This window comes from Aptenodytes forsteri, unplaced genomic scaffold (genome assembly GCF_000699145.1).
Source record: "Aptenodytes forsteri isolate BGI_AS27 unplaced genomic scaffold, ASM69914v1 Scaffold82, whole genome shotgun sequence".
Taxonomy (NCBI): Eukaryota; Metazoa; Chordata; class Aves; order Sphenisciformes; family Spheniscidae; genus Aptenodytes; species Aptenodytes forsteri.
Window position 1 is genome coordinate 12,891,866 of NW_008795490.1, and position 15,063 is coordinate 12,906,928.

Genomic DNA, 15,063 nt, shown 5'->3' on the forward strand with positions numbered 1-15,063 from the left:
TACTGGACACTTTTTATTTACAACTCCAAACTATTTTAAACAAGTAGTTTAAACAATGTGTGCATTATGTAGAAGTATCGTCTAATATTTTCAATCTCGTACTGTTGCAATGAGAGGTCATTAAAGGTTTAGTGTTTCAAGATTTATTAGTTGATTACCCATAATTCTATTTTCTTGGTTAAAAGGTTTCCTATTTAATTTTGCAGTAGAGAAAAATATGCTTCTGTGCCATAGGCCCTTGAAAAGAATATCTAATGGAATATAGTCTGAATGATGATAATGATTCTAAATGAATAAGTTTAAAAATAAGGTTACGAATAAGCTACTTATATACTATTAATTTAAAAAGAAGGTTATTTACTAGGTCACTGTAGAAGGAAGAATTAAGAAAGAATTATCTGAAATCCTAAATAATAATTAAAAAAATTAAATCATTTTATACTAAAAGCAAAACTCATTTAAGAGGTCTGTGGAGCACTTGGAATGAAATTAATTTCCCCACCCTGTTCCAAGATTAGCTTTTGGAAAGAAGTGCTTTAAGGTGTTTACCTAAGGAGTTTTTCCCATGATGTTTTCTTCTACTTAAAGAACAATGTTATCCTAAGGTAACACATACAACATTTTAAAAAATTAATCTCCATTTAATCATGAAATAGAGTATTAGATTTCTGATCTATAATGTAACCAATGCAACATTTGCCAGTAGTTACAGACAAATAGGTTATATAGAAAAAGCCAAGGTCATAGTTGCAGCAGTCAAAAGAAAATGGGCATGACACTGTTTCTTGACCACTTGCAAGATACTATTCTATTTGTGCCTATTCCTTTTACAAGGGTTACAACCAACCATTTGGAAAGAGTCACTGCCCTCATTTAATTTCATTTCAGCCAACAATTGAAAATGGTATGATTTCAAGACAGCCGTACACGAGGAAGGAAAAGAGAGGGCTCGCTCTCATCCGCACCGCCCGCCAGTGGGCTTTGTGTAAGCAGCTCCCTCGAGCTCGGGGCTGCCGAGCGGTGCCGTGATGCCAGTGAAACCCGGGATCCCAGTGCTGACATGCCTGATTTATGTAACCGCTGCGCACAAAATGATTATTCGCTAGTAAATTACTGCTTTTAATCTGCATATAATCCTTTCCCTCCTATGTCAGATAGACACAGACTAATCCGTCTGCTCCCTTACAAGCATTGTAAACCTTCCTGCGGTGGTTTGGGCTTTTTTTGGGGGGGGAATTAATAGAAAATAAAGTTATTGGCTCAAAAATGGTAACAAAAGCATCCTTTTTGGAAGATGCATTACCCGCTAGGGAAGCCACATAAATGTATGTGCTCACATACATTTCATATTCATGAAATAGGTATGTGAGAAGGGACTTGGCTAAGCTTCTGAGAATCCTATTAGAGAAATAGATTTAGTTAAAACTCGTAATTTATCTGAGGACACGAGGATGAAACAGCTGAATGTTTTGAACTTTGAGGGATATTTAAAGCTCTGTATAGGTGTCAGCGTATTCTTTCATGTAGAAGAATAAGTGAAAATGTCTTTTAGCCGAACAAAGGTTTTCAAAAGAAAGAAACTGTGCAAAACTCAACTAAGGGGATATGTAAATTGTCAGCTGCTAATATATTCTGGGATTATCATGTTTTAAAATATTTTAACATCTGTTGAACACTTCAGAGAAGCATTAAGCTAAGGTTTTTGTTTGCTTGTTTCTTAACAGCCTTAAAATAACAATGTTCCAAATAAATTTTACTAGGCATGTAACGTTGGGGTATTTGCATCAAAACGTAAGTGCATAGGGCCAGAATTGTAAACATATTCATGAACCTTAATGGTTCAGGTGGATAGCAAGTGGGATTTTCAAGGCATGCAGTCACCTTACTGCTTTTGAAAACAGTGCTGGGGTGTAATACTCAAATTGAGGCTGTAAATATGCCTTGTGAGAAGGCTGGGTGAGCAGTTGTGCTCTATTTCTAATTGTTACGTTTAGGTTGGTGACAATGTGACTCCTGTTCTGGCAGAATCCTAAGTCTGAAGTTTACAAACTAGAAATGCAGATGGGTTTGTTTTCTTTCCGGTTCCCAGATGTTCACATGTGACTGGCAGTGAGAGGATACTTCTGTAAGAGCCCGTAGGTGGGTGGCAGAAAGTGCGCCCTTCCTGGGGGGACACCTGCCCTGGCTGGCCCAGGTCTGCCCAGGAAGAGCTGAGGTAGACGCCACAGGGGCTGTATTCTCGTAGCTCTTCCGCTCTCATTTTTCACCATTCATGGAGCTCTTGCTTTTAGGATTGAGGACCTGTAAGTCAGCTAGTACCCTAGGGAGGTGGGAGCAGTATTTTCAGCAGGAGAAAGGCAAGATCATGCTGCCTTCACCACCATCTTTTAAGAGACCCTCCCATCCATATCCCATGGGTGAGAAAGGCAGGCATGTCAGACTTGCTGCAAAGAAAGATAGTGTACTACTTAGTCTACTTTTACTGAATCCTGGTTTACACCAAAGTTAACCTTTACAGTCATATGACCTTGACTAATAAAGGACTTCATTTTGGTAAGAAATTTGGGGTAATCCTTCTGTTTATATTGCATTTTAGTATGTCAGTGAGTACAGGCTTGAGTATAGTATTAAGTGAGTATAGTATTGGAGTCAATTTTAGAAAATGAAGTAACAGCTATTTGAATATCTCTTGCCACGTCCTGCCACTTACAGTCACTTCTCCGACTACTTTTTGTTCCCTCTGACCGTTGAAAACCCTCAATAACTGAAATAAGCCGTTGCTTTTGAGGATCTGACAAAACATTTTCAATATTCACAACTGCAGGGTTTGCCTGCAGACATGTTTAGCAGCCTTGGCTTAGTAATTGCTTCCCTGCGTGTCGGTAGTTAGCACGGCGTCCTGCCACTTACAGTCACTTCTCCGACTACTTTTTGTTCCCTCTGACCGTTGAAAACCCTCAATAACTGAAATAAGCCGTTGCTTTTGAGGATCTGACAAAACATTTTCAATATTCACAACTGCAGGGTTTGCCTGCAGACATGTTTAGCAGCCTTGGCTTAGTAATTGCTTCCCTGCGTGTCGGTAGTTAGCACGGCTGGGTCCCGCCATGGGGAGCCCAGCTGGGGACTGCAGGTAAACAGCCGTCTGTCCATAAGGATGCACGAGGAAGTTCGGCTGCCAAGGAGCGATGAGTAGCTCCATTAAACAGGGACTGCATCCACTTGCAGTGCAGAACTGCCTTTAAGTTGCAATTTACATGCCTTGAGAGGTCTCGCAAATGCTAGGACCTACTTAAATGATCCTTTTAATTCAGCAATTTTGAGTTCAGTTTAATAATACACTTGGTCCAGTGTAACTAGGTTTCCCGCAAAAGGGAGCGTCCCACCGTGTCTTTCCTGCTCCCTTGTGTTAGATATGGTAATCGTACAGCTGCACAACCAGTCAGAGACAGGGGAAAAATAATCCACTCAGAAAAACCCCCGTTAGTTTTCTGTGGCACCAGTGAGCTGATCTGATTCACCGTGTAGTTTCATGACTTGATGTCATCAATGGAGCATCCAAAAGTAGAGCTGAGAAAAGGAAAGCAAACTGCAGTTTCACTGACAGCCCTGGTTATATTGGATAAATCTAACCCTTAGGTTCAACTACTGTCATCCTTAACGAACCACGCCAGTGCCAGTAGCCCTGCTGTTCAGTTGCCATAGAGTCATATACCACAGGTGCTTGTGTTTCTTTCAGTCCTGAAGCCACCAGTATGCTGATGCCACCCTAAGAGTCTTTTTCTGCTTAGTGGCAAACACTTTTTTATAAAACAGAGTTAGATAAAACAAAGTGACCTGCTTTAGGAATGGGGCAAATTCTTGAAAGATACTGGAGATGCCAGATTTTTTTTCCCCATGCAGTTGCTATGGAAACGGGCCCTTAAAGATCGCTTCAAATATGTGAGGAGACCCATTGAAGATGATGAGCAAGTCCTGAGGAACAAATGCAAGTTTGGCCACAGGCGAGGACAGACCAGGAAATCTTCATTTGCTGAAAACAAACCTGATGATGTCCAGGTGCAGGTAGAGGTAAGATTTTTGGTGCTTAACTGAGTTCTGTGTCTTTCAGCTCCTCTGCTGGCGGTAAGGCCACCAGCCGGTAAAGGGGAGAACGAAGTGATCTCGTCCTATTTAAACACATTTTGTAAAGCGTTTGTCCTATAGCCAGACCCTTGACTTTTCTCCTTTCTGGATAACTATCAACAGTGGAGCTGAACCCAATACTGGATGCCTTGCACATTTGTTGTCATTTAGAGTTGTTGCCAGTTGGACATAAAATTCTGTCTTTTTTTTTTAAATGCAATATTCCCATTCTGCTTTAGGTTATGCACCTCCAGTTAGAGTGAAAAACAATAGAGGCTTATGTCTAAGAGCTGAAACCTCTGGACAAATAAGAATGCGAAGTGATATTTGAGCTGGTAGCAAACGGCCTACTGTCACGTAAAAGCTGCTTGTGAAACCTGGACAAATAAGAATGCGAAGTGATATTTGAGCTGGTAGCAAACGGCCTACTGTCACATAAAAGCTGCTTGTGTTGATGTGTGATGTACATAGGGATGCTTAGGAATGTATGCATGCAGTTGCTGTATTTCCCTTTAGTTAGAGAATTCAGAGAGCTATCACTGTCCAGTAAGTGTTTGAAGCATGCTAATTAATTTATACACTTTCATAAATACATTCAGGTTCCAGTTATGCTTTGCTAACGCTCCTCACACTTCCTTCGGTGTTGCAATTAAAATGTGGTAAAACTTAAACAATTGTAAGAATGTGATAAAGAAGATATGTAAGCAGATATTTGACTTTAGTTTACGTATGTCCATCCTGCTGTTTACCAGACACATGTCTTCAGGGTAGCAAGAGTGGCTAACTGGATGCATTTCTGCATAAATCGCCCTTGTGTTTGAAGGTAGCTGTAGTTTTCTACCCAAAAAGCAGATACATGTTTTTGGTTTGGTTTTTTTAGAAGCTTCAGTAATTTCTGTTTATCCCCTTTTGATTAATGTATGCAGGAATAAACACTTCCCTCTTTTTTGCCTGCTTTAGTTGAAATGTTTGCAGAATGTGCGAAGTAAGAAACCTTTAATTTGGGTGCAAAACAATAAACAGTCTTGCATGTGCTAAAGGAGAAATGACAGGTTCCTGGTTTTGTGCATGCATTAAGAGTTAGCCGTCCTTTATCCGCTCATGCTTGGAAAGGGCAAATGTGGGTCTTTTTTGTCACATCAGCTAGTTGAGAAGGGCTTTGCAGTGATCCTGTAGGGACTGCATGCTCGACTTCATTTTTCTGTAGAGAAGGTGTAACTGCACTGCGCTGTGTGTCTGTAAATTGGGAATCACCGCTCTTTTTAACTGCATTGCCCAAGGCCATCACTGGTCACTCCTTGTTTGCTTTAGAAATTGAAGAAGAAGGAAGTATGTTCCACCTCTTCTAAAGTCTTAGGGATTTTCTGCTGGCCTTAATGTTGTAAGCAAATAAGGGTTAAACTGGAAGGAGGTGAGAGGATGATGAGTCTCCCTGAACAACTTTTACTTTCTTTCTCGTATTTTCCCCGCATCCTAAACAGCAGGGAGATATAAATGCAAGAATTAACACTTGTGGAGCCTGTTAAGGCTTAAGAATGAGTCCCACAAAATTGAGGGAATCATACCTTTCTTAGTTTTAAATGTGTTTCTACACTGAAACCAGGTATGTCTGGCTCTGACATCCTAAATTATGTCACTACAAATGGCAGCTGAACAAGACGTTTGTTTATCGTTCTTTTAAACAAATGTCGTGTGGGGGTTTTAATTCTGTATATTTAGGAACACACATAAAGGCACCTTTCTGCTAATCCTTGGCATTAACTACTTTGCGATAAATTTAAGCTGCTAAACAAAGAGTCTTAGCCTCAGAAAATAAACACTTGGTCTAGAAGCCAATACCACAGGCAAAACTAAATGATTTTCAAATTATCATTAGCCAGATCCCTTCGCCTTCTTCCCTTTTCCAAGTCTTGAAGAACAGATCAGCCTTGTGTGGACTAGAAGCCGACACATCAGGATTATTTAAGGTAAAAGGGTGGGAAATGAGTTCTGGGTTAAGGAGGCCTTTGGAGAATAATCAGTCAAGGATTCCTAGCCCCTTTGTGTCTCCACACTCTGCCTTAGATAGGCAGAGTAGGACATTTAGGGCATTATAGGTCAAAGCCAACTGGCAGGCAGTGCAGATGAAAGAGTACATCTGTTCCCAACAGATGACCTACTTACCAGCCACACCGCTGACTTCTATATTAAGCTTTGGTTTCTGAATAGTCATAAGATGTAACTCCATCAAATGTGCTTTGTGTCAGTATAACCTTGGATTGTTAATGGTATAAAACTGATAAAAAGATTATTTAGTAATAGAAAATGCCTCATTGGTATACCTGGCATTTGTTTTTATATAAAGAGTAACAAAGCTATTACCACTAATAAAATCCTTGACCACTCTTTCTACTTCATCATGTGAAAAAACAGTTTCTTGCCAGGACAAGCTTCCTGTGATGTTTTGGGATGTGCTCAGAGCCACAGATGGTGCCTGCCCCTTGGTCTGTCCAAGCCCCGTTACCTGCCAGCAGGCATTCCTCCTCCAAACACAGCACGAGTGTTACTTGGCCTCCCATGCAGAGCATTGCTTCCAGATGCAGCATCTGGCTTTCTCCTCCAGTTTCTTTAAAGCATCTGCTGATGTGTTGCTCATTACAGAGCATTATATTCAAGCAAGATTGAAGACTATACTCATTTTAGAGTGGCTAGCATCACAGGAAAGGTCTTGAGCAAGTGCAGTGCCCAGGGCTGTAAAATTATGTAAGTAAGCACATAAACCCATGCTGGAGGTGTCTGTCACTGAAGGAGGTTTTGCTTAAAATGATGCTCCCTACAAATACTCATCAGGTTGAGCCAGCACTGGAAAGAAGCTTGGACTGTGCCTGACATAGACATTAATATGAGCCTCCATGTCTGAGGGATGTTCAGAACTTGATCAGGAAAGCCTCCTTAATTAACAAATTTTCTGGCTACAGAGTGAGAATCCTCAGTCATTTTCCCCAGTCAGGCAAATATCCTGGAGCTGCAGTAATCCAGGGGAGAGTGCTTTGTAATGATAATGACCTTCATCTGCTGCAAATGGAAGGTACTTTCCATGAGAGGGGTGATCACACCGTGAAAATAAATAAGAAAGGCAAGCCAGTGCCCCTCTGCAGCCAGAGTGGAATTGCTGCTAAGGCAGCCATCCAGTGGCTTGTTCTGACTGATCTCCTTTTTTTTTAGCATCAAAATGGCACCATAAAACCCTTCCTCTGCCCTAAGGAATTATTGGGCTTATGGTACTTCAGGCTGTGAGAGGAACCACCTCCTGCCAGTTGTTACAGGAGGGGCCCTAGACTTGGGGGAGCCAGAAGGAATAGGAAGATAGGACACTCTTGGTGTGCATCTTTGGCCAGAGGATTATCAAAAGGCAAAAGGTGATGGAGAGGGAAGTGTGGTTAGAGCTGGTGACTGGCTTCCGTATGATGAAAGCATGTGGTTCAAACACTAGCTTAGTCATCACAGGGGTGGTGACCAAAGAGCAAATTGTCCCTTTCAGAACTTCAGGTTTTGAAATCTTGTCAGTCTTGAGCAGTGCTGTCCATGGAAAGCGTGACTTCACAATCAATTCAGTTAGCTGAAGACAGACATAAAAATGCCCACAGATATCCTGCATGGCTCCACCTGCCAATCCAGAAGGGGATGGGTCTCCCATAGGTCCTGTGTCTTATTCCGCTACTTCCAGAGGTTTCTGGGATACCCTTATGACATCTTAAATGCCACTAACTAGGTATATCTATGCAACTGAATCAAGCTCCTTCAATCCATCCCAGCTGTTGTATGAGAAAACCTGTCAGCAAAGGGACTATCCAAGGATATCTTAAGTTATCTGAATTTTAAGGGACTGTAACAGGCTAGAAGACTGTTAGTAGTTCATGATCTCAAACAGAAGTGGAGAGAGAGAGAGTGCAGTCCCTCTTCCAATGCCTCCAATTTCTTACATCCTATGACAGCCTGTTTGTGAGGTCATCAGGGCTTCTCTGAAGCTGTCACACAAATAAATGTGGAATTAGATGTGAAAAGGAGAAAGGCTCTGACAAGACGTTGGTTAAGATAGTGGTAGATGTTTGCAGATAACTGGGCATATTTGCCACATCCAGAGGAGCTGGGAATAACATAATTAAAATCAATTTTTAAAGGGGGCACCAGCAGGCCATCTCCTTTCTATGTCTATGGCATAGAGGTAAGAAATGTTTTGGTGAGTATTTAGACTGGGAGAAGTAGAAGGATTCTGCAGAAACTTAAACTCATGAAATTGGCCATCTGCTGATACCATTCCTGTACAGGGAAGATAAGCAGGAATGTTGGTGAATGTGCAAATCCTCTCCCAAGAGGACCAGATGAAAATCAGAGAAGACCTCTGGCCCAGGAGGCATCCAGGTAGAAGCTGGGCACCATATGTGCTTGTTTTTGTGGTATCATGTAGTACAAGAGTGGTGAAGCTGGTGAGAACATTCTTGCCATAAGGCTGAGGCTTCCCCTTAACTAATGAGACTCAGAGACTGAGTTTGGCTCAGAGGGAATAGATGGGCCTCCTGGCTTTAAACAAGGGGCGGGTTGTTGAAAAGCAGCGTGATAGGCTTCCTGAGTCTGGCCAAAATCCATATTAAGATCACCTTGGGTGCCCAGAGCCAGATGTAATGATGAGGCCTAGAAGGTTTAACCTGCACAAAGTACGTGGTTCAGGGCAGATGTAGAAGATAGTCCCTGAACCAGCCAGCACAAGGGAGCTAATTGTTGAAGGAAGCCAGCCATTTAATGGGGTGAACCAGATGATCTATGCTGTCTTCTGCCTTTACCCTTCCTCAGCCTGTGCAACCTTTTGCCCAAGTCAGACTGATACTTGAGGCTGGGAGTCTGCTTGAAGCCTCTGGGGGGTGGTCTTAGGGCTCATTCATTGTGAGGAGAAAAATGGTGATGGAAAAGTTGCTGCTTTTGGGTGCTTCGGAGAAGTTTACCCCATTGGCTTTATGCTCATCGTGATCTGGAAACTGTCTTTTCTGATGAAAGAAGGAATCAGGATTGAGTGATGTCTACCCTGTGAGCTGGAGTTTCTTTTACCTCAAATCAGGTAAATTAGGCAAGTTAGGCATTTGCTAGAGAGATGCTTTTCTTTGAGGTGATAACTAACATGTTTGTCAATGAGATTATGCCACTGCAGGAGTTAGAAACTTGAAGCAAGGTTTCAAGGAGTGTGGAGAGAATAGGATTTCAGAGGCCATGGCTGGAGAAAAAGGGATGAATGAGGAAGGGAAAAAAAAAAGGCATCAGCGAGGGAAAAAGGAAACCAAATGAATCAAATGTCTGTAAAACTCTCAAAGAATGAACAACTTGTGCATGAGATGCAGAAACTCTCTTGGCTGAGTCCTGTGGTTGAGGGGCACTATTGGCAGGTACAGCATTAGATGCCATCTATACTGTGAATGCTGTACACAGATGAAGCAGGAGTGATAGCCCCTTTTCCTCTAAGATTAAGTCTCCAAATCAAGTGCTTGAATGTCTGCACAGCCAGAACGTGTGTGCATGTACAAATGATCATTCAATGGCTGTACTGTTGTAATGTGATTTTTCCACTAAAACTTTGCTGTGCATACATAGCGTGTGGTGTTGCTTAGCTAATATTTTAAAATGCTTTTAGAGTCAAAGCGAAAGGTTTAAACACAAATCCCTGGTGTACACCTTCTGCTTCACCTTCTTACTTATGTCATTCAGTATCTCCACTGTTCAGTGAGTTAACATAAAGTGTGAAATATGGGTTGTCCCTTGGTAGAGGAAAACAGATTTCACCCATTTTGCTTATGCTGTGTGTTTGGCAGCTTACAAATCAGAAAGCAGTTGTGGTCAGAAATAAACTGACTTACATGGCTTTGAAAGTTTGCATTTAGCATTGGCATGTTAAGTCTAGCTCTGAAAGTGTCTGCCTGGCTCAAAAGAGTAATTATGTGTAATTAAAGCAGAGCCTGCTTTAATTAAACATCTCATTTGAGTACAAGTCAGCGTGGATCCTGCACCTAGGTTACATGCTCATTTTGCATGAAAGCAGTCTGCCCGTGCTGTTTCAGCTGTCTTTGTGTTCAGTGTTTGGACATGAGAGGTGGTGAATTGCGATGCCTTCTCAGCTCTCTCCCACCCTCTGGGGCCAGAAGATGGGCCCTGAGTGGTGTCCAGCTTACTGCCCGCATTTCAGATTCAACTTGTTCCAGATCAGTCTGGGGTCTTCTGGGTTTTTTTGAGCAAAGCTTCACATTCTAATGATCATAACCTGGTTTGAGCATTCTTTCTGATACAGAATGCCTCAGTGTTCAGCATACTAAATGTCATTATGATGAACCTGAAAGTCACCACAGAAAAAGGGCTGTCCCTTACAGTAGTGGTATTAAAACCTGTTCTGTACACTGTGTTTTTATGATGCCTTGTGTCTGTATGTATTCTAGACAAAACAGCAAGACCCACTTTTCAGTATTCAAAAGTCAAGACACAAGATTCAGATTATGCTCACTTAACTACCTGTGAAAGCTGTTTCTCATCCTGAAGAAGTTACAAAACCCAATTAAATGGAAAAGATTATCCCAAACAAGGGTCCCACCATACTCCCAGTGTAAGTTATGCAAGCATCATATTCTTTGTGTAGGCAGAGAGAAGACACTGAAACTGCTACTGTCAGGCTTTCTTGCATAAGTACCTTGAGCATTGATGCTAACTCTGATGCAGGTAGACGCAGCAATCAAGAAGTGTTATTGCATCAATGCTCTAAGCAATAACATGACTTGGAGTATGCATTGGCATCTAGCAAGGAAAATTTGAAATGTTTTTTTTTTTAAAAGGAAAATATTATTAGCTGTTGCTGGGAGCTGACAAGATACTGAAAGCAGCAATAATGAAAGGCAGTGCAACAGCTGTACCAACACTGCTACTCATCAGCAACCCAGTCCCAAAGCTGGTGTAAACAAGCTCCCATTCATTGCTGGCACCACTGAACCTTTCTATGTGGCACTGCTATTCCACAATACCGTTCTCATTACCATCGCATGGTTTATACACTTTCCAGCAAGCAGATTAGTCTCCATCCAAAGGAATTCCCTCAAAAGGAATATGCCCAAAGCATCCCAGGTGAGGGACCTGAATCCACGGCTGGCAGTAAACAGACCAGCAGGATGCAGTGCAGTGTCCCCATATCCATCCCTTTAATTCTACTGGTCCTATTTGAATTCACTCTCTCAGGCTGAGGAGTAAGTAGGTCCTGTTGGCATTCTTCAAAAAAGAGATCTTGATCTCTGGAATCAAGGGAACTGGTGTAAACCCTTGTAAAGAGCAAGAGGTGCCTGCTGTCCTCACCAGAGGACTTTTCATCGCTCCATGATTAGGCAGTCATGTTACTTTGGTGTTGAGATTAGTGGCTTTTAGGATTTATGATGCTGGCTTTCAATGGTAACTGAAAGCGTAGACCTTGGTGATACACATCATGCATAAGAATTGCTCCCTTCTTCCCCATAAAGAGATGTAACAGCTTCACTTCCTTGGCTGTGGCACTGACTAATAAAAGTGCACCGCTAGCTGAGGCTTTTTACAAGAATATGGTAATATAATCTCTAGCTGTATCTTGGGAAAAATCAAGATCCACCAAAAGGACATTAAGGAATTGGGCCTTCATTTAAACGCCTGTCTCCGACCAAATGACTAACTATCCTTTTGCTTCAGGAAATGGGAGACATGAGGGATTTGGAGTCTAGTTGTTTTATGTATGTACGTTTTCTTGCTTTAATGTGAGCATCTTAAAACAATCTACTTGTATGTGGTTCCAAGTACAACTGTGAATCTTAACTGGAGGTCACTATCAAAAGACATCTGGAGCGTGAGCAAAGAGCCCTACAACCTGTGTGGCTCCTAGATCTAGTGGCTTTAGTCACAGATACCTGAGATGCCAAGAAGTTAAGGGTAGTTGCGGGCATGGGCACTCGGGGATGGGCCCCCTACCTCTGTCACCCTTTGCATGTGAATCTAACAGAAGGGCTAAGAGCCTTGGCAGGACCATCCCTCGGGCAAGGTGTGGGTTACACTGACATACAAGTACTGGATACCCTCTGCTTACCTCATTAACTTCCTTTCTGCATCCTTTTGACCTTTTTCTCTATTCTGCAGCATGTCTCAGGAGCTTGTGACAAAAAGGCAGCTTGTTTTTTAAAGGCATTGAGGTAAATTCTCGTTTGTTACAGAAAGACTGTTTTTTAAAAATCAAACTTCTGTTATTTAAAAAGAAATTATTTCCTTGGCAATGTACATAATTTATAATGTAAGACAAAATTCTATATAGAAAAAACTCATTAAAGATCACCAATTAACATTCTCCTTATCACTACAAGGGAAATGGATGTTACTGGTGACACAATAGAAAATCTGGCCAGAGGAGTTTGGGTGACCTCAAGAATGAAGGATTCCTCATTTAAAAAGGCTATTTTTTAGTTCCCTCCTGTGTACATTCTGACCTGTTACCTTTGGCTTCTTTTCTTCAGACACTGAGGAGATCCTGGCTTCAGTCTAGCTAGGATTGCTTTTCCCCAGTGTTATTGAAATAACTGAGGTTCAACCTTATTGTCACAATTTTACTGGAATATTGCTGTGCTGTCACTAGCTTTCTTGCTTTGATGGTTAAAGTGGAGAGGATCTAGAGTCCTCGCTAAATTAGCATGCGATAGGCTGATAGACCAGTTGAGTAACCAGCTTTCCAAACCCAGATTCTTCCTGTTCACATCAGCAATGTTAAAGTTAACTATAAAAGATTTTAAATCACACTTGAACTCATTCTCCAATAAAATTTAAAATACGTTGCAAAATGATGTCCCACTGAGGTAACTTCTTTCCCCCAAAAGAAAGCCACCTCTCAGTTACCTTTCTACTTACCTTAAAAATCAACCTGTTCACAAACTAAAAACTAAAAGGAGAAAATGAAAACATTCTAAGTGAATCCTGCATTTAGGTGTGACTGAGTTAATATTCATTGCACTTTACTAGAAAAAAGGCAAATTTGCAAAAATAGGAAAAAAAGGCTGAAGATAATGGAAACTGAGTTATAAAGCCAGTTACACACGGGCTTACTTACAAACTATTGTTTGTATTCCCTAGTAGGAATGAAACTGTCCAGAGACAAAATGAAATGAAGTGATTAGATATAAAAGGCACAGACCTGCCACTGTATATAGACAAGGAGTCCCCAAAATCATAGCAACTTTGGTCGCTAATGCCAACCCTAGAACTCAGTATTCGCTTGCTCTTTCATTGCAAGCATAGTTTTACAACAGCCCAAGTGTTTTACATCATACTTACCATCGCCCATCCTCAAGATACTTTGTTTGTTATGTTTTCACTGCACTTTAATAAATGAGAAGTAAACTCTGAAACAGCACTGGCTACTAAGGCCAGTAGAAAACTGTTGTTAATTGGTATCCGAACGGTACTACCACAGACTTGGTATATTTCTGGAGCTCTGTTATTTGACTGAAGTTTTAAGATGGGTTTTATGGCTGGGTGTGTATATCCATTACATAGACTACTAGTTTAAACAAGCTATGTTAAAGAGCTTAAAGTTCAGAACTACCAATACCTTTCTTCAGCCTGGAAGTGCAGCTTAAAAAGGTGAAAAGCTTACACATAGTGATTGCTCTAAGCAGGCTGAACACTGCAGGAAAACCAATTCTAACACTGACTTTTGCTTGTGTTACATGTAATGGATGATTTACACAATGAAGTTTGGCCTTCCATCACATTGTTTTTTTCCTAATAGGTAAGTATGACAGCAATTCTTCCTTATACCACTGCTGTATTTCTATTGGTAGGTTCCCGTTGATGCTTACAAAAATGTCAAATGGTCTCATTTAGCTAATCAATAATGTCATTAGCTAAACTAGTTCTCAAGGACAGAGCTGACTACATGGAAAGTCCATCAACTTGAGCAGTGTTTGCCTTGACAAGGGGGATGGAGATAAGCTGGAGTAAAGGTCACAACTTGCTCTCCTCGGTGTTTGTTTCTAAGCAACCCAGTCAGTTCGTCTGTGGTTACAGTACACTAGGTTGAGTTTGTTTTGCTTTCCTGCCTCTGGAAGTAAGGCACTGAAGGTGACGGCCCCTCTGGAAATGAGCCGCTGTGCTCCGCATCAGGTGGCTGAAGAAGCTCCTGCTCCACGGGCAGGAGGCTTGGAAGCAGACCCACAGGGGAAGCCAGTAGAAACAGAGCTGTTTGGAGTCAGAGACTTCAAACTAGCTCTTCCTCAGAGTAAAAAACATAATCGTAATTAAAAAAACCCAAACAACAGTCCAAGTTTGTGTGTCTGCATGCGTGAGAAAGCACGAGCATCTTGAGACTGACAAGAATGGACCAATGCTTGTTTTTGTGCAGCGGTCACGCCGAAGCAAGAGACAGTCCATCCAACTTAGTGCAAGTTAACAGGTTAGGGAACAGCTGAACGGCCCACCTGGGGATGTGTGAATAATAGAATAGTATTCACAGTCAGTAACCAATGTAAATGAGATAGCAGAAGATACCAAACACTGATGCAGGGAGCTTGCAGAGATGACATATGCTAGCAGCAAAACAGGACTCTGACGACTGTGAGCGATCCGCTGGAGATTTACACAGAATTGGCTTTGTGGTTTTCTGCCTTTTCTGCACTGGTTATAAAGGCTTTTTCAAACAGACGAGAAGCAGGAAGCCTGATGCTGCTAAGGGACAGGAGTGCTCGGGGTGCACTCTCCAGGTGCAGGAGTGCTCACAGAATATAAAGCCATACCAGAGAAACCAGACAGACTTTGCAAGGCTCCTCAGACAAGGAGTTCAGGCAGTCGCGTTACTGGGACCATTCTTCATAGGCAATGTCAGGGCATCTGTCTCATATCGGTGAGTCAGTAAAGAGGTTACAGAATAAT

The 15,063-nt window shown here is 41.7% G+C and overlaps 1 protein-coding gene across 1 annotated transcript in view; it reads left to right on the forward strand.

Annotated features, from left to right (window-relative positions):
• SAMD3 (sterile alpha motif domain containing 3) overlaps positions 1–15,063 on the forward strand; it is a 41,533-nt gene that overhangs the window by 20,258 nt on the left and 6,212 nt on the right. Inside the window, exon 6 of the mRNA XM_009281586.1 lies at positions 3,904–4,071. Coding sequence (XP_009279861.1) covers positions 3,904–4,071 — 168 coding nt within the window. The remainder of the gene's footprint in view (positions 1–3,903; positions 4,072–15,063) is intronic.